At 34.9% G+C, this 25456-nt stretch overlaps 2 protein-coding genes across 5 annotated transcripts in view; one reads left to right on the top strand and one right to left on the bottom strand.

Moving 5' to 3' along the window:
* The first annotated feature begins 1508 nt into the window (after window positions 1–1508).
* Window positions 1509–16962, top strand: LOC131943344 (uncharacterized). Of its 4 annotated transcripts, none has more exons than XM_059303410.1 (19): window positions 1509–1637; window positions 2855–2986; window positions 3566–3887; window positions 5259–5380; window positions 5777–5859; window positions 6602–6616; window positions 7916–7959; window positions 8413–8584; window positions 8851–9078; window positions 9550–9792; window positions 10088–10293; window positions 10651–10820; window positions 11167–11304; window positions 11469–11617; window positions 11998–12151; window positions 12438–12629; window positions 12959–13195; window positions 13323–13465; window positions 13619–16962. In XM_059303410.1, the coding sequence occupies exons 2-19, from the start codon at window positions 2930–2932 to the stop codon at window positions 14439–14441; spliced, it is 3498 nt and encodes a 1165-aa protein (XP_059159393.1). In that variant the 5' UTR covers window positions 1509–1637; window positions 2855–2929; the 3' UTR covers window positions 14442–16962. The 4 variants fall into 4 exon arrangements, with proteins under 4 accessions (XP_059159393.1, XP_059159394.1, XP_059159395.1 ...); XM_059303411.1 differs by having other exon boundaries at window positions 8419–8584; XM_059303412.1 differs by lacking the exon at window positions 6602–6616.
* A 5836-nt stretch (window positions 16963–22798) lies between these two features.
* The window catches only part of LOC131943341 (neuronal acetylcholine receptor subunit alpha-10), a 132939-nt gene continuing 130281 nt past the window's right edge, over window positions 22799–25456 (bottom strand). The window contains exon 12 of the mRNA XM_059303404.1: window positions 22799–25212. Coding sequence (XP_059159387.1) covers window positions 25018–25212 — 195 coding nt within the window. The 3' untranslated portion in view covers window positions 22799–25017. The remainder of the gene's footprint in view (window positions 25213–25456) is intronic.

The raw sequence follows: 25456 nt of genomic DNA on the forward strand, positions 1-25456 counted from the left end.
ATTGTTTGTTGATGACTAATTGTTAATATAAAAGCAGGGGCGTAGCGAGGGGGGGGGGGGGGTGCGGACCGCACCTGGTGACACCATTTAGGGGGGGGGGGGTGACACCAAGGCAAAAAAATAGCAAAACATATACAAAAAATGATAGTTCCACTTTAAAAAGTGGTTAATTAGAGTGTTAAATAGTCTTTTAAGAGCAAATTTGATAAATCCCGACAAGGGTGGAGGTGGCTTTGATGACACCATGACGTAAACTGGCTAATGATAGAGAAAACATGCTACATCAACACTTTTAACTTTCTTCCAAAAAAATAATAATAAATCACTCTGTCTAATGCCCATTGATATAGATCCTAAGGGCCTCCTCCCCCCCCCCCCCCCCTCGTCGCCCTCTTCCCACCCCTCTGCACGCAACTGAATGTTAATTTTGTTATACCAAGACAAGTAGGGCTACATATACATCTAAAACAAGAAAGTCAGGACTAGCGTTCATCAGGTCACCAACTGTCTACTACAGGCATCCCGTCTGCTCACTAAAATGACGTCTTCATCGGTATCACTTTACGTGCTTCCCAAATTTACATCTCATGTCAGGTCGGGGGCTGATTCGCGTCCAACTATCTCCAGTCAGCTCAGGTCAAATGCGAGGCGACCGTACCCTACACAAAGGGGAAGTCTGACACTGTTTTTTGTATCGAATTACGGGCTGCCCCAGTTCAGGTGGGTGATAACTCACTAACATCAAACCGTGGCCTCAGTTACAACAATCAACAACTTCGGCATTCGACCATTTAGTTTTTCCCCATTGAATTCAGCCACAATTTATTTAAGTTTACAAACTAATTCAGATAACAATGACAGTGCTGAAGCGCGGGGCCCCTTCAAGCGCGGGGCCTGGGGCGACCGCCCCGTTTGCCACCCCCTAACGCCGGCTCTGTATTTTTAAGAAGTAAACTTGCGCAATCTGATATTTGAGTTTGCCCGCATAACTTAAAGAAAAAACCCAAACATCCAAGGCAGTTGAGGAAATCCGCATAGCTTAGCATGTTCACTATGTGCAAGTATAGGGCCTATCGTATTAAAAGGCAACAGAACAAAACAGGTATTGTAGTAATTTGTAGAGAATGTGTCGCTAAACGTCGACCCTCCCCCCCTTCCTGCGATTGAGTTCCAAAGATCGACCCCCTCCCCACATCTCTTTCCATCTCTTTACATAAACACAAATGGGGCATTTATTGTGTGTCACGTAGAACTTTAGTGCAAGCAAAACTTGGTAACTTGGTAAATTAGTCTATTTTAAGTTTTAAAAGTAATATCACAAACATTTTTAATGATATTTTAAAATATTTAGGCCTATTATTTTGATTTCTATAGATTCTAAAGGAATTTAAAAGTAGCGGTTATCTGGCACGCTTCTGCAACATCTTGACCCATTTTGTTTCATAAGCCACTGTTTCCTGGTTCATACCTGTTAAAACGGGAATTCCCCTGGATACCTGAAAAGTAACTTTACACACTACACCTTGAGCAATGGCGTCTTCTATTTCACACGAAACATGTTGACTATTTATTAGTTTTTTCATGATTTTTAAAAAATAAAAACTCACTTATATGACAATGGCATGTTCTCAAAGGAGGTTGGTAAAGTTTGAAGCTGTTGTTTAAGACTTAAGAAGTTCAATAACTACATTATAAAATAATTTAGGCCTAAGTTTAAATTTTAAAATTAGATCTTGATCTACAGCCTACTTACTACTAATATTACTAAATATTAGTAGAATTTAGCTAGAATTTAGTGATCTACTACTTGTAAATTAGTTGATTAGTGAAACACATAACTAGTCTATAGCTATAGGCTTATAGTTATAGATCTACCAGTTAGGCCTATAGGCCTAATTTTAAATTTAAGTCCTAAATCACTTACTTATAAATAAAACAATGACTCATCATTAAGGCTGTTTATTACTAAAGTAAAGTAGGCCAAAAAATATTGATATAAATAGCCTAACATTAACAAACAATGCAATTATTTATAATTTAGGGGACAGTAAAAAAGTTATTTGATATTTATTGAAAATTAGGCCTATTGTTGCAATAGTGACTCTTTATTCTACGTAGAGATTCTAGATCTAAGTCTAGATCTAGAAGAGCTGTTACTTAGTTCATTGGTATAACCATGACCTGATATGTTGTCATCCAGTCAACTGATTGGTCTACTAGATGTAAAATAGCTATAATTGTAATGACTCAACACTATCCTCTTTGCCTACTTTACAATAACTTTACAGGTTAACCTTGTGATATATTTATATTTTCTATTAACCCTGTAGCGTGTTTTCATATTCACTTGTGTAACAGACTACCTATAATATTATAGAGCCTATTATTTTAAACTCAATTAATAAAGACTTACTATCAGTGTTTCTTCCAGACTTTTTTCTCTGGGGGGGGGGGGGGGGGGGGAAGGGAAAGCATACTAAAATTTTCAGGGGGGGGATAGGGGAGGGGTGGCGGACACTGTTAAAAGTATTTTAATTGAATTTATAATGTAGTTTATTTTAACTACAAGTCACTTTGGTTAGCCTAATACCATTGGGAAAAAAGAGTTACCCTTTTGGCCCTGATGACCAATAGGGGAGATAAATAATTTATGAATGATCCCTTAGCAATCATGCTAGAACACACCACTCCACCTTATAACATAAATCAATTAGCTGGCTACATACATGTAGGCTTACATTTCAGCATTCTTTAGACCTTCCTGCTGAATAGAATTGTACAGTCTAATCACATCTTTTGCTCTGATTCCAGTAAAAAAAATTAAAATTTTCTTTTTTTACAATCTATTTATCAGGTTAAAGATGTGATTTGAAGAGCAGTCTTGGTGTTTATTGCTTGATTATTTAGCTTGTGTGCACCTAATATAGGAATGGTCAGCCCAATCTTACTGTGCATGGCCTTTATTTGGGTCTGGTCTCACCAAAGTGTAAGTATTATTTAAATATACAGTAAGCTTACATTAATAGTCAAATAATAATAATTATTTACAACATACTTTGATACAAACTAATCTGTACAGATATGAGGCTCATAGAATCACGCACATTACACAACACACATGGGACATATTATACTCACCCTCAACCACATATTATACTCCCCTCTCCATATTATGTGTCAGGCATTTCACCACACTCCCTCCTCACATAACCGGCTTCAACAAAATTCTGTACTACAAAAATCTTGCGATTTTTAAAATAAATTACATGTATCACTTACTAAAAGTTACTTTCCGAGAAAAGTGTTTGATACGTTTTAATTAGAAATACATTGCATTACAATAAACTACATTTCAATTAATTACATTCATACATGTGTTCATGTAAGTTGGTTCTGTCAACTTTTCATCCAGGAATTCTCATCAGCAGAAATAGAAAATAAAAATGAGAGTATAGAAAATCAAACACATTGCTCTATCTCTACACAACTACTTATGATACAATATTACTAAATTTAAACCACCAAACCACATTGTTTTTATAAAGTAACTTTATTCTGTTAACAGACCAAAACAAATGGCCATTTTGAAAACTCGTTGATAAGACAACTTCACCAAGGTTCAGAGGAAACAATTTCAAATGATTATGTAAAGAGGAGTGACTTGCCCCTTACCCGAGAAATCACTCCATACACTAAAGTACCATTAAACAGTAAAGGTGTTTTCATTATGCAAAATGCACTCTTCAACGGAAGGGAACAAAATTGTGGCTTTGGTAGTTTCTTAAACAATGCAGGAAAGTGCCAAAAATGTGGTGTTTGTTCCCAACAAGATCTACTCATCTCACATTGCTCTGCTGATCATGACACAATCTGTGAATCAAAGTCAGGTAAGAAAAATTAATCACTGTTTTGTGGGACGAGTGGCCTGGCAGTAGAGCGCTAGTCTGCTAACCCAGAAGTCTCGAATTCAAATCTGAGGTCAAATCAGTAGTACATCTCTAGTCCACCCAGCTCTGATAGGTACCTAACTCATGTTAGGGAAAGTAAAGGTGGCTGGGCATAGTGCTGACCACACCTTCCCTTTATATGCCAAGGGGTGACCCGTCAAAAGAGCGCACGACAAAAGAGCGCCGACATAAGAGCGCCGACATAAGAGCGCACTAATTTCCCGACAAAAGAGCGCCAACATAAGAGCGCAAACTAAAGATCGAAATACCATATTTAATAAATAGGAACAAGAAAATTAACTCAGATCAGAAGGTAATGTTTGATGTTAACTCTTTATTATTACATTAAAAAACTAATTGTACAGTTTCTTTAATTAAAAAACTGGTATTGACGATTGATAATATCTATTGTTCTGAACATCATCATTCTGTAAACGTCAGTCGGTCCGGAATCCCACAAGACGAAATTTTGCCCTCTTGTTGTCGTTTGAAGAGGTTCAGGAATTGTTATCTCTGAAAGGTTCTGCGGATTAGGGTATGGCAGCTGCTTGCGTTTTCTCTGTCTTTCTATTGCACGTTGTGAAGCGACGTATGCCGGCAAATGAGGTGCTACTTCCATCGAAATTCCTGCTCTAGCTTGTTGTATAATCTGCCTTGGTTTTTCCACCCCTTCCACTGCCCGTGTTCGTATAGCCGAAACAACTTACGCTGCTTCAATTTTAGCCGGATCAGGAACGTGATTGTGTTCCGATGATGACAGAACAACAGCGTTCAGCATTTTCTTCCGTGCTCGGCAGCCATCTTTCTTGCAGCATCTCCATGTCGTACTTCCATCAGCATTTGCTTTGTCCTTTCGATATCTGTAGCCTACGACCAATATAATAACCTCTCCTTTCTTTGATTCGATCTTCTCCATGTTACTTGGGTTAGAAATATTTTCAAACTGCATTCATAACATATTATACTAATATATAAATAAACACATGTCGTTTTATCGTACCGCTGATTGTTTAATTAAAAAAAGTGTTAACCATGTCATATTCGTTTAGCATACAACATGTATTTTTTTTAATTAACTGCGCTCTTATGTCGGCGCTCTTTTGTCTGCGCTCTTATGTCGGCGCTCTTTTGTCTGCGCTCTTTTGTCGTGCGCTCTTTTGACGGGGGTGCCATGCCAAGGTCAAGAAACAAACTCTATTGCCAAATGAATTGCTAGCTCTAATGGGGAATCTTTTATTTATCACTGCTTACAAATCGTTGAATAAAAACTGTTTTACATCCCTAATGCCTAAACATTGTTTTTGTTTGTAGATCACTGCTTTAAGTTACACAGAGACAAACATTATGCTAGTCTTCAGCACAAGATGTTTTGTAAAACTTTGGATCTGCTGGACGCTACAATTTATAAGGAACTATTAGATAAAGGTTTAAATGTAAGTTGCTGCAGCTTATGTTCATGGATGAAACAAAATGTTGTTAATAAAATCATTTTAGATGTTTGGGAATTCACCAAAGTTTATGAGTTATTTATATATATATATATATATATATATATATATATATATATATATATATATATTTATATATATATATATCGTGGAGTTGTTTAATGCAAAAACACATAGCTTGGTTAATTAATTGGTCAAGATAATATAATAATGAATGTATATGTATTTATAAATTAATTAAAAAAAAAAAAAAATATATATATATATATATATATATATATATATATATATATATATATATATATATATATATATATATATATATATATATATATATACACACATACACACGCATATGCATTGTTTTTAAAATGATTTCAGAATGGCTTACATAACAAGCTCGTTCGTAAGATCCGTGGAAATAGACAAACCACCACAGTACGTCCTAATGTCACAGAGGCAAGGTGATCATAAAAACTTTATTTATAAATAGATGTAGCTTATAAAATAAATCACCTAAAACACTAAATTACTGTATTACTTTCCAATATAGAGGGTATAGGAAAAATATAGAAATAGTGCACAAAAAATATTTTGACAAATTTTGAGGTTTTAACCTTTCCTGAGGTGGAAAAACTCAGTTTTGCCATTTTCTTGTGTGTATGTTCTTGTGAACATGATAACTTGAAAACTATAATCAATATTAGATCCTACGCTTAGGTTTCTATCAACTTTTGAGTGATATCCTGCCACCTGGTCAGTTGATTCATAAACCTTTAGATTTTAATAACTTTCTATCATATTCTCATAAGCAGCATATTCTAAGAACTGTATGTTTTCATAAAAAAATAAACAACAAAAAAAACTATTAGTTTTGTCCCAAACTTACCTACCATTTCAATTGCCCTGAGAGTGCCATCCCAGCAATTACTGTTGCTTTTATAAACAACTAAGAAATGGTGTTTGTTGCTGAAAATATTGGCTTTTGTATTGTGATAAAATATACATTGTTAAAATTAGTTTATTTAAGTAAAAACATTGTATTAACTTATCTTAACCTCTTTGTTAATCTTCTTTTCTCATACATTAATTTTAATATAAGACAAACCCAATGAAACCATTTTAAGTTGAGGAAATCTTAATTAAATTTCATCAGTTGAAATCACCTAATTAACATAATTACAATAGTAAACATCTGCTTTACAGATCCCGTATAAAAGTGTGAGTATCCTCTGAATGATACATTGATAAAGCCAATATTAACCCATTCTTATCTCTGTTGTCTGATATGTTTTATTGTTTCACTTACCAGCATTCTAAACCTTTTAGTTTTGTTTAAGGTCTTTACTCTCTTCTGTTGTTTTATTCCCATTCGACATCCTGCTTGTAGCTTCTAAAAAGGTCTTAATACTTGCACTGCCATGTTGCACAATTTCGGCTGAGTTTTGCGATATAATGATGTATTGTGCATCAAAACTTTCACTACAGAAATGTGTAGTAGATTTGGTCCATGACATGGTCTAAAACTGTGTAAAAATAGTGAAAATTTATGATCAGCTTTGATAAATTATGTATGTTTATTATGAAAGTATTACAGTTTTATGGAGATAGTGTTGCTAATCTACTTAGCAAGTAGATTGTAGTAAAATACTCACAAATAACAACTTTTAAAAAGGTAAACTAAGGACATTAATTTGTATATTTTAAAACTTATTTTTAAGTTTCAAAGATGTTACAGGTTTTACATATTTTTATTGTAACTAAAAGGAACTTTAAAAAAAAACAACAACTGTATCAGTGTTTATTACCCCCCAAACATGCTTTCTTTTCCTAAAATAACCATTGAATCTGTTGTGCTTTATTGTTCTAAAATTATTAACTCCATTTAACACACTTTTCTTTTTGATGTCAATACTAAGATTTTTATAGATAAGCTTAACAAAATTATCATCAATGTTTATCATTAAAATGAGCAACGGTTAAGCTTTAGTATAGGATCAGTTTTTAAAACATGGAGCAACTACTGAAGGAAAATCAGTTTGTTCTTGTCAAGCTGAGGATGGAAGTCAGTGTTTGGACAACTATTGAATGGGATGGCATGACAAAGTTGTAGAGCAGCACTGACAGATTTCATCTTGAATTCTAGTATCTATTACGAGCACCTAAGTGTAGCATTGTGCAAACTCACCATCATTCTCTACATTACAAAAACTAATTATCTGCCCCTTGTCTCAGATCTGAACCTATGTTCACCAGTTGACCCAACACTTTAAGCTGTTGTTTATGTGGCCATGAACACTTTGTTTCAATCAATCATGTCCATTCACTTATGGTACAAACTGGAAAAAGATTTACATTTTTAATTCAACAAGAACTGCAATTTATACAATTTGAAAGAAATATATGCATTGTAAAATTTTCACACAATTGTTTTACTAATGTATTAATACATTAATGACTCATTAACTCAAACCTTTCGAAACAAATGGTCAAATGTGTTTGTGGAATTTGTTTTTTTAGAATGTCACCTGCAGCAGAGGATAAAAGTAATGCTCCCGCATCGAGTAAGTTCACACCATTCTATTAAAAAAATATTTGTTATTAGCTTAGAATTCATCTGGCTTAGTTTAACTTGTTAAACTCAGATATTATTTCCATTATGCACATCTCAACAAAATGAGTATATAATAACACTTTCCTATTTTATTTCAAATAAGTGCTTCATTATTTATTTGGACTTAACCTAACCTAAGTTAGATTGTATATTGTGCTTCAACTTATACATACTGATCTTAACCAATTAGCCTGTAGATGGATGTAAAAGGGAGTTTTATTACAAATCTTATTTTCAATTAAAATCCTGCAACAAGAATCAGGGGTTGAATTATAGATTGCTATTGGCGCTAGAGATTCCCTAATTTTCTACTTAGAATTTGATTTTTATACTGCTGTATCGCTAGAGGTTCTCTTAATTTAGTCTTAATTTGACTAAACATGTTTTATTTAAAATAAACCAGCTTCAGGTATGTCAACATGGGTCTATATCACCATTGGTGTTGGTCTCATTGTGATGTTAGTTTTGATATTTGGAGCAACAATAATTTATAGAAGAAGACGACAGAGGTCGCCCAAGCACTCCAAGAAAACAAAGGGTCTTACTTCGGAGTCAAGAAATAATGGAGAAAGAGGGTAAGATTTTAAAATATTCAACTCTAAAATGCCATTTAAAAATAATTTTACTATAGGCTTTTCTCATTTATTTTAAAACTCCTGAAAAAAAATTCAATTTATTGTTTTAGGTATTTAAAATAAGATTTTAAATTATTTACCTTTATAAAAAAATGTACCTTATGAATTACTTAAGTTACTAACTTGTAAACTATGTTAAAAGCTAGACAGATTAAATATGTGTTAACTTAAAATAACCAGAGAATAATTTGTGTATTTCCTGACAGAACACATCCAGAATGTATTGAACTCAATGAAACTCGAGCCTCAAGAAAGCAGTCAGAAGGGTCATTGCAAGTGCCAGAGAATGCACCATTTTTGCTGCGGTCCTGTGTTAACAGTACATCTAATGAGGACTTGCCTAACCAGCATGAGAGGTCTTTCATTAGGAAGTTTGCACACTGTCAGGATGATGGGAACAAGCTGCGTGGTGGAAATGTGGATTTTCATAGACCGTAAACAATTATGCTTTTTTCACTTCAGAACTGTGGATATTATATATAGCAGTAACCATTAGTCTTAAATATTTCAATAGTTAATAATAACAATTTAATAATGCAAGGAAATTTAACTCTTTACAACCTGAGGCTACAAGTACCTAATAACTCCTCTATTGTAACCAATCTGATACAAATTGTACTTGAAGGTTTTTAACTGAAATAACTTTTCAATTGCAGTAGGCCTATCAGGCTTTAAAAAAAATAAATAACAGTTGTGTTTATTGCTAAAAATTGTGAAATAGTCTTTTATATCTGTATTTTAATGGACTGTAATGGGTTAAAAATTTGCTGTAATTAATACTACATCACTCAACTTGTTTTATAGAGCTTTAATTTTCTTGTGGATATAATTGCTTTAAAATAGAGAAAAAGTCTACTGTAAAATTGGTAACATAGTAAAATATGTAAGTACTTAACATATTTAAGGTACTCAGAAGTGGCCCATACTGAACGTAGATATGAACCTAGGACAAGAAATTATCATGTTCAAGAACCTGTAAGATCAGTGCCACTAAAGGCCTGCCCTAATGTGGAACGTTGTGAATCCTACTCACCCACATACCCAACAGATTTTCAAACACCAAAGAGGGAACGCAACAAAGTACGGAACAGTGATGAAAGCAATGGCAGCAGTGCCCCATCCCATCATTCAACTCGCAGTTACATCAGGTTGGTAAAAGGCTTGCATTTTTTCTTAAACGATGTCAACATAAATTGCCTTGGACATTGCAAATAGTGTTTCTCATTTCATACACGGTAAAGTAAATTGAAAAAAATTTCATTGAATTAAAAATTCAATCTTTTTTGAGTATTCTTTAATAACGAGTAATTTTTTGCTTTTGGCCATCGATTTTATCATAATTAATCAAGGTTAAATGACTGATTGAATATTAATAAAAGAGTAACATGCATGTTTGCTAAAGCAACTGAATATGTAAATAATTGCAGTGCTATCATTCCACAGCATCCCACCAACAATGCCCTCAGAGAACTACATCGAAGCAGGGCAAGACGCCATGTCGGTTCATTCTGAGCTAAGCACTCCACCCCGTGCCATGAAATGGTTGACTAAAGAATCTAAAGTGAACTCTAAAAATGAGCTGAGTAGTTATCTTTCCTCGTCTGGCACTCAGACAGAAAGTAATGTAGATGGCCCCAAGTGTAAAACAGGTACATTGAACACTTTCATTTAAGAAATATCTTGGATAAAGTTAATATAAATGTTTAACAAAAATTTTACTCAATCCACTTCCATGGAGTTTATAAATTCAGATTTTGATAATGCATTTTGAGGGTTATAGTAATGAAATCGTATACTTGGTTTGTTACCGGACTAAAATGCTTTGGTGCCATATTAAAAAATTTGTTTATTTAGTCTTGTCAGTCTGCAATTAATATAAATAAAAATGATTATTTCTTCTGCATTATTTAAAACAAATATTCAACATCACATTAAAGCATTACAGTTATTTACAGACACTTCTTAAATTTAAAAAAGTAATACATTTATTTTTATCAATGTTTTAGTTTTTAACACACCCTGGCAGTTTGGAGGGACATTTACTAACAGAGGTGGCAAGATGCAGTCTAGTGGCTCAGATGTGTGCCTTAGGGTCATGTCCAGTGCAATTCCAAAGGGCGAGTACATTGACATCTATGGGGCAGTTTTTACAGACACCACAGAAATCAGGAAAAAGGTAGCAGAAGCCAGTCATTCTCAGTCATTTAATAAAGTGAAAAAATAAAAAAATTAGAATTTTGAAAAAGTTTAACTTGGCTGCAACACTCATCAACACTCAAATAAGTAATCCATAAATTGTGCTTTCATTCCTTTTAAATGAGCTTACTTTCGGTCTGTACTGTGTTACTTGTTCTTGATCGCTTACTGTAGTCAAACAATTTCATCCATTATTTTTTCTGTATTACATGATCTCATAAGTCTTTCAACCAGATATTAAATATTGATGTGTATTTTGTCTGTAAGTTTTCCAAAACTAAAACTTAGGTCTATACAAATTAACTAAATGAATGTGAATTTTCCAGTTTAATTTCCCTGCTGAGGAGAGCTTGATCACCCCACTAGTGGAGTACCATGTGGAGCCATCCATGGTCTTTCTCAGGTTCTTGTCTGTACAGCTGCCGCATGCCCTGCCAGAGGAGTTTGATGTCAACTTCATTAAAGTACGCCTTCTAATTAGTTCATAATTAGTTTTATTTTTGTCATTTTCAAATAAGTTCATATTTAGTAATCTTTTAATTTTCAACATTTTGAAAATATCAATCCATCACAAATATTTCATATTTTAATATATGGTCCAAACTAAAACAATATATTTATCTCCTAGGTTTATACATTTACAACTGATGAATATGGTAGAATTTCACTTCATTGTCTCCCACTCAAATCTAAACTAAATGACCCAATGGTTGTTGATAGCTATTGGGAGAAAAACCAGGATGGACATTTTATTGACATCCATACCAAACACTTTAGGTGAGGAAACAATTTGATTTTACTTACCCTTAAGTCAGTTTAGTTTTTAAGTGCAAGTTATATATCCTGGCCCACAACTCTCTAAGTAGCTTAGGTTTAAAGTAGTATAAGTCAAGGATTTTTAAATTGTCATAGATGTGGAATTATTTACTGGAACTGGAATAGAGAAATATCATTTTTATTAAAAATCTAAAAACAGTTAAATTATTAATTTCTACAATAGAGCCTAACTGGAGAGCAAGCTAATGTTGTCAAAACTATTGCGATTTTAGATTTTAAAATTACATTTTAGATTTTGTGTTCTGCGCTGTTGAAAATTAATTCAACAACAAAGTTATTAATGTAAATAAATGCTACAACTTTAATGTCATTTTGTTCAGTGGCTACTTCTGCACTATGTGTGAGACGTCCAGTCTGCCGTCCATCTGTACCATGGTCTTTGGGTCTCATGTACAAATCACACCCACACGCAGGGAAGTACGGGTCAATCTGTACATCTGGGACAGGCGGCTCACTATCAAAGATTATTTGGAGGTGAGCTCATAGTGTTAAAACTGACTCATCAATATTTTTGAAGTTACCAAGTGCAAGATCTGTGAGGATTATTTTAAAAACTTGTAGTTTTGTTTTCAGTATTGGTTCTCTAGATAATCTTAATGTAAATCATTTGAAAAACTAAACTCATGAGTAATTTAGCTAACAAAATAAATTTTTTACAAATTTATTTACTTGCTGAAATACATTTTAACTAAATGTTGAAAATTTTGAAAACAATGTTGACCATGTTGATGTTAGATGATTTTGACCATGTTGCACACAGAGATTCCGTAAACAAGAGTCAGATGTTGACAGACAGCTGCTGACAGACATGCAGGTGCCGTTGCTTGACCACGCTTCCTCCGACAGTCGGCTAGTCATGAAGATGGATGTCATGGGTGAGGTCAAAGATCGTCACAACTGGAGGCACATTTCTAGACCAGATGGCTCCAGGCCACTGTTCAAACCACTACAGGTTACTTAATTCTACTCATATTAACCCTCACATGACTAGTGGAGTTTTAGACCAGTTAACCCTTTCATGCTTAGTGTTGTTTAAGTTAAACATGCATATGTCTACATTAGTTATAGTATAAATTATATAGTTATATTGACTATAGGGCTGGTAAGTAGGTCAATAAACAGTTCTACGGCTAAATAAAACCTGCATAAGCCATAGAACTGTTTATTGAACTTCTTACCAGCCCTATAGGTGTTAAAACAGCATTATTTTTAAGAATGATTAAATGTTAAAAAGTTATTTAAAATTTGTTTTTTTAATATTGTAATTTAAAAAACTTATAGGTTCGGAAGCTGAGTGAAATTGTACACTGCTGTCGCCAGACTGATCCTATTCGCATAGAATGGGCCTTAGAGAATATGCCCAGCCATGTTCCAAGTTCCATCTTTCAGTGTTGCATCGACATCATGCATGTCCACGAATCAACGCGAGATTACGAGCGAGCCATGAATGAAGACAACGATGAATTAATGCGGACGTTCTATGTCAGAGATCTGAAAGTCATCAATAATCCCAATCAGGTTTTTACACATTTTTTAAAAAGCTTACTTTGCAGGGGTAGTAATGTTTTAAATTTCAAACTATCTGATTATACTGAGTAATTAGCTTAATTAGATAATTTACATTTTTATCTTATTGGATCATAAGGTGCCTGCAGAAAAAGAACCTACTGAGTTTAATCGTGTGGATATCAAACGAACACTCTCTGAGGTGATGGACTCACAGCAGATTGAGATGCTATGTCAGAAATATGGTGTCTCTCCTAAAGATATTGGAAATCTAAGAAAAAAGTAAGTGTAATAGTAATACTCTAACAATTAATGGGTTATCCCCCTTATATTAAACACTTGTATCCCCTTTTTACTTAAACTTAAAAAACCCACAGAGATTTAAAAAATTAAATCCATACTTTCATATGAACCTTACACAATTTTCTTTCACAGGTTTACTCGAGAAGAAAATTTTATCTTCCATTTGGTTGATGAATGTTGCAATCGTTATGGTAAGACAAAGTTTGTCAAAGACTTGCCCCTTCATCTGCTAAACCTTGGGCTGGGGGATGTCATTAACAAGTTGGAAGATAGAAAAATATTTGTCGACACTTCAACAGAAACCAGCCCAACTTTACCACCTTGTGCACACTCAGAGGACACATACTGCAAGGAGGAACACCACATGAATGTTTCCCCACCAAGCAGAATGCCAAGGAAAAGTCAGCATGGATCCCATGCTCCAGCAGCTCAGAGGGTTTCTACAAAAAGTGATGATGTGTTTTGTGAGGAACCTGCTTTAGCGATGCAACCAGTCAACTACAAGAAGACATCCAGCAGTGGTTCTGATTCCGTGTTAAGGGGAACATCAATTAAATCCAGAGACCATAGTTTTGTTTCTTCATCCTCTAACTTCAGCACAAGCATGATGCCACAGTTAGATTCCAGTGAATTTAAAGAACCATACCCTGATGAATTTTTAGACGACTGTCACCACCAAACTTACAGGAAAGAGGCAGCAGTAGGCCGTAGTGTTCGTCCCATGTGTTCTTTTGAACCTGCTGTGGGATACACTGAACTGGATGAGCTTCATTTATCCAGCAGTGGGCCCAGGGCTCTCCCTCATCAGGGAAGCTTGGAAACCACAGAGAAAAAATCGTTTAATGGTGAGAAAAACTCTTCTTGTGAAAATTACAAAGAAAATCAAAAGTTACACAAGTCTCAACAAAAAAGCTCTGAAGAAACTATAAAAAAAGAATGTCACACTGTTGTTTAGACAAAATTTAACAAAGGACCTGGTAAACTAAACTGAGAAAATTGTTGGATTTCATGATTGTTTCATACTTAAGCTACATTCCAATATGACAAAGTTGTCATTTGTTTGTGACAAGTTTATTTTTTGACATATTAATATTACGTTTTACTATAAACCTAATATTTGATGTCTCAAATGTATATTCTTTTACAAACAGAATTTGTATTTTGTATATTTACATTCTTTCAATTGTAATTTAATAGACAGTTTTGATATATATTTATTTCTGTGTAAAAAAAACAACAGGAAGACAAAATAGATCTTAATGTGTAAAAAGATAAAACAATAATGCAAGGACACTGGTAAACAAATTCAAGATTAAAATGGAATTTAGTAATGAAATACACATGTCAGGAATTTAAGCAACTAATTTATCAAAAGCTGATTATTGATAAGTTGGCAAGAGTACGGCCCCTTGAAGGAAATTGCTAAAATCAATATTACCTATGATAATGCAGCCTAAAGTATCTTATTTAGAAGATACCCTAATACAAAAGTTTTTTTTAATAAATTGGACCTAGTCCTGAATAGCTTAAATAATTGTTACAAGCGACTGCGATGAACTGTTTGAACAAATAACACTGCAATATGACATTTAACAAAAAATTTCAGCACTTTGTAAGTCAAATGGAATTAGTTTTACAAGATGGAAGCTTTTTAAAAATCTTTTTATTAGAACTTACTTTACCCAACACTTTGGGCTGATTTTATTTCTTATGACCAGCAAATCACATTTATAAATTTATATGCATTTAATTGTCACATTCCACTTTAAAAAATGTTTTACAGTATGTGCCTAATTTCTTTCAACAAGTTATCTTGAAAAACATTTACAATGCAGCTTATAACTAACTTTGTTGCCTGAAGTAAATATCTGTGTCATGTTTTGTTTCACAGTTCTATGCATTTACTTTTTATCATGTTTGCCCATGATTTGGAGATGTTTTTGTTTTATCCACACTTGTGTTGAGAAAATGTGATTTTTTAAAATGCACTTTTTTGCTAAAATATAAGATATATAAGATATGAGAAGCGTGTATTTTTATAAAATAAAATTATAAAATGTTTAAAATTTATAGCCTACAAATCTAGCCTATTTTGTTTAGTTAAAATGCTGATTATCTCTTTAAAAAATAAAATAAATAATTATAAATAACTATATAACTATACAAATAATATACATGTTCATTTACAATTTTAAGTGTTTGGATTTAGGGTGATAAGTATTAATTTTAATATTTCATCTTAGTTAAAACTTTCATTTTGAAATAAAAAGAATAGACAATATTTTTTAAGTTAGCAGTATTTTAAAAAATATTCTAATTCAACCTACCAAATCTTTTTGTGTGTGTATCAATGCCCTGTAGAATGAAGGCTACAAGCAAACAAGGTATTTCATTCTGCTATAAGATCTGGTACACTTTTGTGTTGGTAAAACACCATATATGCAAATGTCCCAGACAAATAAATCTTGGAGATGATTGTAACTGGTCACATGACAAGACTTACATTGGCTGTGTCTCTCAGGGCAGCAGACAATGATTAGCACCTCTTGTAATAGCTGAGGTTTTGTGTGGGGGAAGAAATAAAACCCGGGGCTATTTATTCTTGACAGATTAATTTCAAGTAAATAACTTTTCTCTATTGGTCTCATTTTACTACTAGACTCTCTGCTGACTTGTGGCTTGGCCTAGATTGTTTTGTACTGTGATTTGTTGCGATGAAGAGAGGATATATAAACAAATGCTCAAGACGGAATTAAAAATTAATTTTGTACAATAAATAAATAATTTATTTTAACATACAATATTTTAATTAAATGTATCTTTATTTTTAAAGAGATTTTTTTTATCATGCTCAGCACATTTGTATGTAAATTTTTTCAATAATTCAGTGGATTTTTTGATGAAGTTATATTAGCCTAGAATACTTAGATTTACCCTACATAGATTTTTGTTCCATGAAAAAGTTTATAAAGACTGTTAAACCTTGATTTTGAGTTTGTATTTAATGTAAATTATATGAAATTCCAAATCTCTTGTATTGTATATTAATTTATGTATATCATTGATCTTTAAAATACATCCGATAGACCTTTTGAACATCATTGATAGACCTTTAGGTTTTCACTGATGAACTATTGGGTTCTGTATATATCCATTTAAAAAAAATCCAGATTTTAAATGGATGTTACTACAGATTGTTTACCAATTGTTTTCTTTGTTATGTTTATAGAAATATCAGCTCCCTTTTAAAACTTATTCAGTTCTAAATGAAATGTGTTACACATGGTGTTGTTCTGTGTGATGTCCACACCATCACAATATACCAGGATGTTCAACTTGCTGTTGTCTTGTTACACTTTATTTTCATGTGATAGCAAAAACAATATTATGCAGTTTTAAATATGGATCTTAGTTTAATCCATTTCTGGACTAGCATAATTACATTACAATAATAATTTTTAATACATTAAAATAAACAACTGTATTTTTATTTTTTAGAAATTTGAGTTATTTGTTGTAAGTTTTGTGTTTTCCTGAAGTTACTGAAAAATTTCGTAAGTTGCATTGTGTTCTGCCACACTTTGATCTTGCCAAATATTTTCTGCCGCTTTCATACACACCCTGCCCCTACCAAACAATTATTTCCCCTATCTTGTACTTTCTGCTTCTGCCACATTATGGTACTGAGTTTTACTCCCCCTGTCAAATAATTACTGCATTGATGTGAATTTTTTTCTATTATTATCTCTGCCTACTCCAACACATAACAAACACAGAGAGGACACACCTAAAATTATAGATCAACACACAGACAACAACTTCATTGATCAACAAACAACGAGGTTGATTACACTTCACATATGTAATTTTTGTGTTGTTGTTCACCATTGTACAGACATATTGCATCGGTGTTAAATGAGGTGTGAGAGAAATCAATTCATTCAAGAGTGGACAAACAATGGAAATGATTACAACCAGGGATGGGCCAGATTTTTCTGGTACTACAATCAATCAACATTAATTTTACAGATAGGAATTTATCAACTAATATATATCTGTGTTTAACATTTCATTGAAAAAAGTATTAATACAGTTAATGATACCTTTATAAGCTTATAATTCTAAAAAAAATGTAAATTCTCTTTGTGGGGATCAAAGTATTTAAAAATTATTTTTAAAATGTTGGCATTTATTTAATACTTTGAAAAAAATATTGTCAAGCATACTTCTCCTAGTAAAAAAATGGATAACACATTATTATTAAGTGTTGCATTATTATTTCTAAAACAGCAAGTCATTGATGTAAAAAAAAAATTATCTTTTACACAAACAATAATAAAATACAACAGTGGGCAGGCAATTTTCTAACCTAAAAGTAGCTGTATTTCCTTTTACAACCAGGTAGCCTACTTATTTTTTGTAACTTAAAATCACCAATATATATTTCAAGGATGTTACATGTATATACCTCTTTTTTGTCTATTTTAATAATGTAGGTCTACTATTCAATGAAAAATGATCATACGATAAGAGAGACTATTAAAAATAAAATAAAAATTTTGCGAGCAGATCTCTAGAAAGTTGAATTAATTTTAACAAAATAATATAAACATAAACAGATAACTTTCTGTTTACTCTTTCAAGCATGCATGAATAGCAAGTTATTTTCTAAACAAGTATCCTGAATGTTTGAGATATTTTTAGTTTGAAAACAAAAATATTTTACTTAGTTCAGGCTTCTTATCCGAGGGGGGGGGGGGGGGGGGAAGGAGAGAGAAGAGAAGGCGAAGCACATCTACCACCCTAGTCCCATCAGCAAAAATGTCTGAAAGAAACCCTGATCTTTACGAGCTGGACGTAGATCTAGCATTGGCTTAACTTAAACGTCATGTCACATATCGACTAATAAGATCATCTATAGATCTAGATGTTAAACTCCGCAGATGGGGGCTCTGACTTCTATGCTGTGGGAAGAGGTGGAGGGGTGGGCTTTAGAAAAAAGTGACCTCCCACGTTAGCATTGTTATTCATGAAATTAAAATGTATCAATGGTCTCGCATTTTTTTTATTGTATTGTATTCGGCCTAAACATATCCAGCTATGTTAGTATTTTAGAAATAAATCACTCTTCCAAAATATGTCGCAAGTGTAAACACCATGTGGCTGAAGAAAGTGAAAAAAAGTGAAAGGGAGGTAGAATCTAAATGTACTAAATTTGTGATAAAAAAGTAAGATGTCATTATTGTCAATCACGGAGGACACCCCCCCCCCCCCAGTATGCTTTTCACTTTTGGACACAGAGGCGTAGCGACCCTTCCCGGCGCCCGGGGACAAACTTTTCGATTTGCACCCCCCCTCCCCTCGAGATTTTGATTTGCACCCCCCACCTCAAACTTTCGATTTGCACCCCCTCAACCTTTCAATTTATTTTTCCAACCCATTTTGGCGCCCCCTAAGGTCGGCGCCCGGGGACATATGTCCCCCCCCCCCCCCCCTCGCTACGCTACTGTTTGGACATCTTGTTTATAATAAGCCAGCCAGTTTCGTGTGTCGAATTTTGTAAACGTATTAACTAGTAAGTCCATGTTGTGTTTCAACATAGATTACAAGATCTAACTAGCATTAAAATTGCCAGCTATTTGAAAACATCTGTACCCAAAACTTCAACCCACAATTCCTCTTTACTCTTTATGTGAAGCATAGTGTGTAGCAGTCTAAAACTATCAAGTGGCTTAGATCTAAATGTTACTTCCGGTTTTACATGGAAGCAGTTAAAAAATTGTGCGTTTCGTCAGTGTCCACAACAAGCTAACAGTGGCTAACACTAACCTAGCACGATAGCATGACGTAGTTTAAATGGTTTAGAGTTAATATAATTGAATGGTTTAAAGTTAGAATTAACACAGTGGCGGAATCCTGCCGTCGCTGAGTAAAAAAAAAATTAGTACATAAAATAATGATAGCATACATTAGAATTAGATTGATACATAATATTGGATTAGAAAGATTAGTATATTTGTAAGGGAAGTCTTACCAGCTGATGAAAGCTTAGCAAGTTGTAGGCAGGGCCGTACTACGGCCGAGGGAAACAAGGCAGCTTCTAGGAGGCCCTATTCTGAAAGCGGCCCAGTCGCGACTGTTAAAATTTGTAGTAAAATGTAATAAAAAGGGCCGCGATAAAATTAACTGCCTTCGAGCCTGTTTGGCTCTTTGTTGTATATAGACCCTATAAGTAAGCCGTGAAGTCAACATGCAAATATTTCTCTAAGAATATATCTTGTTTATGTGTACAGCCTATGTCTAAGTTTACTATTAAATTATTTCTAAGAAATAGGGCTACCTATAGCAAGATAATATGTTCATAATTATAGGCAATTTAAAAATAATTCATTCATATCTAAAGTCATGAAAATATGTAAAAAAAATTGAATAAAATTAAACAACACAATTAAAATATTAACAACATGTTCAAGAAGTTAAGAATAATACTTTATACAATATTATTAATACAAATTATCACAAAATATTTTTTTTTTACCTTTGATAGCATGGGCAAGATTTTAAAAAATCAATCAAACTTTATTAACACCAGTTTTAGCCATCCATGTTTTTGTTTTTTAGATAAAATGTACATTATTTCTCACACTTCATTCACACATCTTCACGTTTTTCTCATTTTATTATTTTTCTAATTAGGGGTCATCCATAAATGACGTCACGCTTTTTTTGACGATTTTTACCTCCCCCCCTCCCCTCCGTCACACGTCGTCACAAAAAGCCAGACCCCCCCCCCTAAAATGACGTCACACCTCAACCTACAACCCCCCTCAAAATTGCAGTTGAATTTTTTTAAAACATCGATGTTTTTCCAAATCTTGTCTAAACTATTACAATTTATTAAAACAGTTATCCAAAACGCGAAATAACGTCTAAAATTCGTTTTCTAACATTGCTTTTTTATAATGCAAAAATGTGACGTCGCAACATCTGACCCCCCCCCCCCTCCCCCTCATCACACATCGTCACAAAATTACGGACCTCCCCCCTACGAGTGTGACGTCATTTATGGATGACCCCTTACAAAAAAATATAAATATTTGTGATTGTTTTCTACCAGAAGATATCTGAACACTAAGCATACTTGCCCAAAACGAACCGGCCAATTAAAAATGTATTTCTCATTAAAACAAGGTCAAATATCTAATTTGAGAGGATCAAATGTAACCAGGTGGTCATTGATCGAGGGTTTGTTTCTAAACAAAGTTTTAATGGATTTGTTTTAACATTGGTTGTGCCCAATGGGAAGGGGAATAATGGATTGAAGGACAGCTGAAAGTACAGTCAGTCAATGGTGGTATCATCTGTTATCTTGACTAGAACACGTCTATTGACTAGGGAGTCATCGGTATACTCAACGTGCATATATATTGCTAGTTCACCCACCTATCCACGTTTTACAAGTTAGTTCACCATCTCCGTCTTATAAGCTAGTTCACCACATACATCTTATAAGTTAGTTCACCAACTACATCTTATAAATTAGTTCACCACCTACGTCTTATAAGTTAGTTCACCACCTACGTCTTATAGGTTAGTTCACCACCTACGTCTTATAAATTAGTTCACCACCTACGTCTTTTAAGTTAGTTCATAACCTACGTCTTATAAGTTAGTTCACCAACTTAGTCTCATAAATTAGTTCACCAACTTAGTCTCATAAATTAGTTCACCACCTACGTCTTATAAGTTCACCACCTACGTCTTATAAGTTCACCTCCTACGTCTTATAAGTTAGTTCACCCACTCACAAGTCCCAAATGGCCTTCCACAAGATGGATGACGTCATTTATATACGACCCATTAAGTTAAAAGAAAAGCTCAGAAAAGCTCAGCTATGTTGGATCCCCTAGGTTAATTTTAATATATTCGTTCTTTTCGTATCTTTGGTCTGGTCCCCCCCCCCTACATCTGATGGTTTACACTGGTTCCCCCACATTTGATGGTTTACACTGGTTTCCCCACATTTAATGGTTTACACTGGTTCCCCCACATTTGATGGTTTACACTGGTTCCCCCACACATTTGATGGTTTACACTGGTTCCCCCACATCTGATGGTTTACACTGGTTCCCCCCACATTTGATGGTTTACACTGGTTCCCCCACATCTGATGGTTTACACTGGTTCCCCCCACATCTGATGGTTTGCACTGGTTCCCCCACATCTGATGGTTTACACTGGTTCCCCCACATCTGATGGTTTACACTGGTTCCCCCACATCTGATGGTTTACACTGGTTCCCCCACATCTGATAGTTTACACTGGTTCCCCCACATTTGAAGGTTTACACTGGTTCCCCCATACGTGCTTGTTTACGCTGGTTCCCCTACATCTGATGGCTTAGACTGCCCCCCCACACACATGTAGCTTTACGCTGGTTCCCCCACACATGGTGGTTTACACTGGTTCCCACACACGCTGGTTTACACTGGTTCCCCCACATCTGATGGTTTACACTGGTTCCCCCACATCTGATGGTTTACACTGGTTCCCCCACATCTGATGGTTTACACTGGTTCCCCCACATCTGATGGTTTACACTGGTTCCCCCACATCTGATGGTTTACACTGGTTCCCACACACACGCTGGTTTACACCTAATCCCTCACATCTGATGGTTTACACTGGTTCCCCCACATCTGATGGTTTACACTGGTTCCCACACACACGCTGGTTTACACCTAATCCCTCACATTTGATGGTTTACACTGGTTCCCCCACATCTGATAGTTTACACTGGTTCCCACACACACGCTGGTTTACACCTAATCCCTCACATTTGATGGTTTACACTGGTTCCCCCACATCTGATAGTTTACACTGGTTCCCCCACACACGCTGGTTTACACCTAATCCCCCACATTTGATGGTTTACACTGGTTCCCCCACATCTGATAGTTTACACTGGTTCCCCCACATCTGATGGTTTACACTGGTTCCCCCACATCTGATGGTTTACACTGGTTCCCCCACATCTGATGGTTTACACTGGTTCCCCCACATCTGATGGTTTACACTGGTTCCCCCACATCTGATGGTTTACACTGGTTCCCACACACACGCTGGTTTACACCTAATCCCTCACATCTGATGGTTTACACTGGTTACCCCACACACGCTGGTTTACACTGGTTCCTCCACACATCCAGCTTTACACCCAATCCCCCACATTTGATGGTTTACACTGGTTCCCCCACATCTGATAGTTTACACTGGTTCCCCCACACGTGCTGGTTTACACTGGTTACCCCACACACGCTGGTTTACACTGGTTCCTCCACACATCCAGCTTTACACCCAATCCCTCACATCTGATGATTTACACTATATCCGTAACGTCTGACCCCACCAAACTTTATATCTCAGTGTTGAAACAAACCCTAGTCCTAACCTTTTAATCTAACCATCATCTAATGCTAAGTCTAACCCATTATTCCGGGCAGCTGTAGCACCTCTCACACCTTCACAGAAATTTGCTCGACTATCGTTAACAAACGCACCGCGGACATGCGTGCACAGATTTCTTTACAGCTTTCTCAAAACATCCCTAGATCTAGTCGTGTTTCAGTTGAAACAAAATCAAACCTAACTCAACAACAAGTACCACTGTTTGAGACAAACCTTCACTACTTAGTGTTGTGTGTTTTAGGCTAGCTCTAGCAAAGGCAAAAGTCAAAAGAAAGAAATAACAATCACGCAGTATCACAATTTATCTCCGTTAAAATCTATTTATCACATCAGAGTCCCGCTTTTAGCAAACATAGCCAATGACATCATTGGCTACTTTATTGCTTTTTGGAAAAAAAAAATAAGCGAGTGGCGGTGGTAGGTCGGTTGGTGGGTGGGGAACGGGTGGTGTCAGGCTAAGAATGGTAAAGTTGAGACAAGTAGTCGTGTCGCAATATTAAATATCATCAGACTAAAAAATAGAAATGGCCTGCATCATGTTCGATTTTTTAAATCTAAGATTTAATCTTAACATGTATATTGATTTATTGACGACAAAAGTTGAACTCTGTCCAAAATTTGTAAATAACATTTCAAGGGATCACGTGATTCTCCCAAGCGCCGCCCACCAACCTTCACCTTCATAAACCACGACACTTCTAGCAACTTTTTAATTAGACTATCTTAATTACATCATTTTAGAGAAAAACGCTTTTTACATAAAAAAAATAATTGAAAAATAAACCACATTTTATGTTTAAAGAAAAAATGTAACCATTCTAAATAGCTGACATTTTCAAGCAAATTAAATATAAACATCTGTTAAGCATTGCTTGATATCGCCCCTACCCCTTGTAATGCAATATAACAATACAATAAGTTACCACTACTTCGATATAATAAAACAATACCCCCACCATAGACTCTTCGGGTTATATCTGTGCTCAATCACTACTTACAAAATGCAAACCACTTTCTAATAAGCAAAAAAACAATTTATTTTAAGATCTTATCTTTAAAAACCACACTGCATGGTAAAAACAATCCCAAACTTTATTTTCAACATTTCTTTTACTTCTAATGTTTTTGTTTACCTCGCAAAGAACCAGTAAATAAATTTATATAAAAGCTTTCTATGTATATTTAGTTAAAACAACTATGGCATAACTACTCAATGTTGTTAGTTAAAATGTCTATAACGCAAGGGAAAAGAATGCTTGAAACTGACTGTGCTCTCAATATGTCATAAACTCAATATAAACTTGGAGCTTTTTGTAATAAATAACATACGCATCTGAATTCTTCATTTACCCAAGGCATATTAAATAGCGAATTAAAAATAAAAATATTTCTTCTTACTTTCTCGATGAAACAGACAAGGGAGATAATTTAGAAACACATGGAGCTCCTGATGCAGATCAAATTAACATCTTTCATTTCAGTTTTAGAAGCGCATACATTCGAAAACAAATTTGAATGGCTGAATGGTGTCACGTGGTTTCGACATGATAAGCTCCATTTTGTTGTCATTTCGTCGTTGTTGTGTTTATCCTGTCAGGTAATTGCAGAGAAAAGTCTGCAAATTCACAGGTTCAGGGTTGATCGCTCAACGTATGAGTTCGTACTTGGAAGTTTTTTGTTTGTTTTCGTGGATTGGAAGGTACGCACCTCGCAACAAGGCAAGCTAGTGTTAGAGATGGCGTTGTTTAAAACAAACAAGTATCATAGATGGCGCTTTTTATCAAATAAAATCAAAACACCCGAGAAGCATGCGCACTTTTCATGGCCAGTAACAATTTTTAGCTTTTCTGAATATCCGGTCGTTTGGTAGACAACATTGCAGACGATACACAGCGTTGAACGCGGCTGTGCAGTTTAGCGTAGATTCCACCAGTTTAATCTCACATCCGTTTAAAAAAATCAGAGCCACAGGCTTACATTACTCGGCAATGATATCGATTTGCATATTTGTGTAATCCATGCATGTAAACAATGCGATGTAACGACACGCCCATCCTACGTCATCAATCCATATCCCTCATTTGGGCGTAATAACCAGGCAGGATGAGCGCCAGACTTATCCCGATGGTGAAGACCACGAAGATGAGCAACAGCAGACGATCAATGATAAGAGCCAGTTGCTGCCATTCCACCTTGATTGCATCTTTTCTGTCCTGGTCTTCGAGGCGCATCTCATTTTTCTCGATCGTCTGGTAGACCTGGGGACAGAAGAAAGCAGATGTTTAAGGGAACTTATCAACAATATGGACCTCATCACTACACTCAACAAAAAGACATCATCATTACACTCAACAAAAGGGACCTCATCAATACAGTCAACAAACTGGACATTACTACACTCAACAAAATGGAGAATATCACTCCACTAAACAAAAGGGACATCACTACACTCAACAAACTGGACATCACTACAGTCAACAAAAGGGACCTCATCACTCCACT

Source organism: Physella acuta, unplaced genomic scaffold (assembly GCF_028476545.2).
Source record: "Physella acuta isolate Inbredline_101_S28 unplaced genomic scaffold, ASM2847654v3 ptg000453l, whole genome shotgun sequence".
Lineage (NCBI taxonomy): Eukaryota > Metazoa > Mollusca > Gastropoda > Physidae > Physella > Physella acuta.

Coding starts and splice junctions, on each gene's coding strand:
- LOC131943344 (XM_059303410.1), top strand. CDS start 2,930: ATGGTCAGCCCAATCTTACTGTGCATGGCCTTTATTTGGGTCTGGTCT. Junction 3,888..5,258: donor AATCTGTGAATCAAAGTCAG/GTAAGAAAAATT, acceptor TTTTGTTTGTAG/ATCACTGCTTTAAGTTACAC. Junction 12,152..12,437: donor CTATCAAAGATTATTTGGAG/GTGAGCTCATAG, acceptor TGTTGCACACAG/AGATTCCGTAAACAAGAGTC.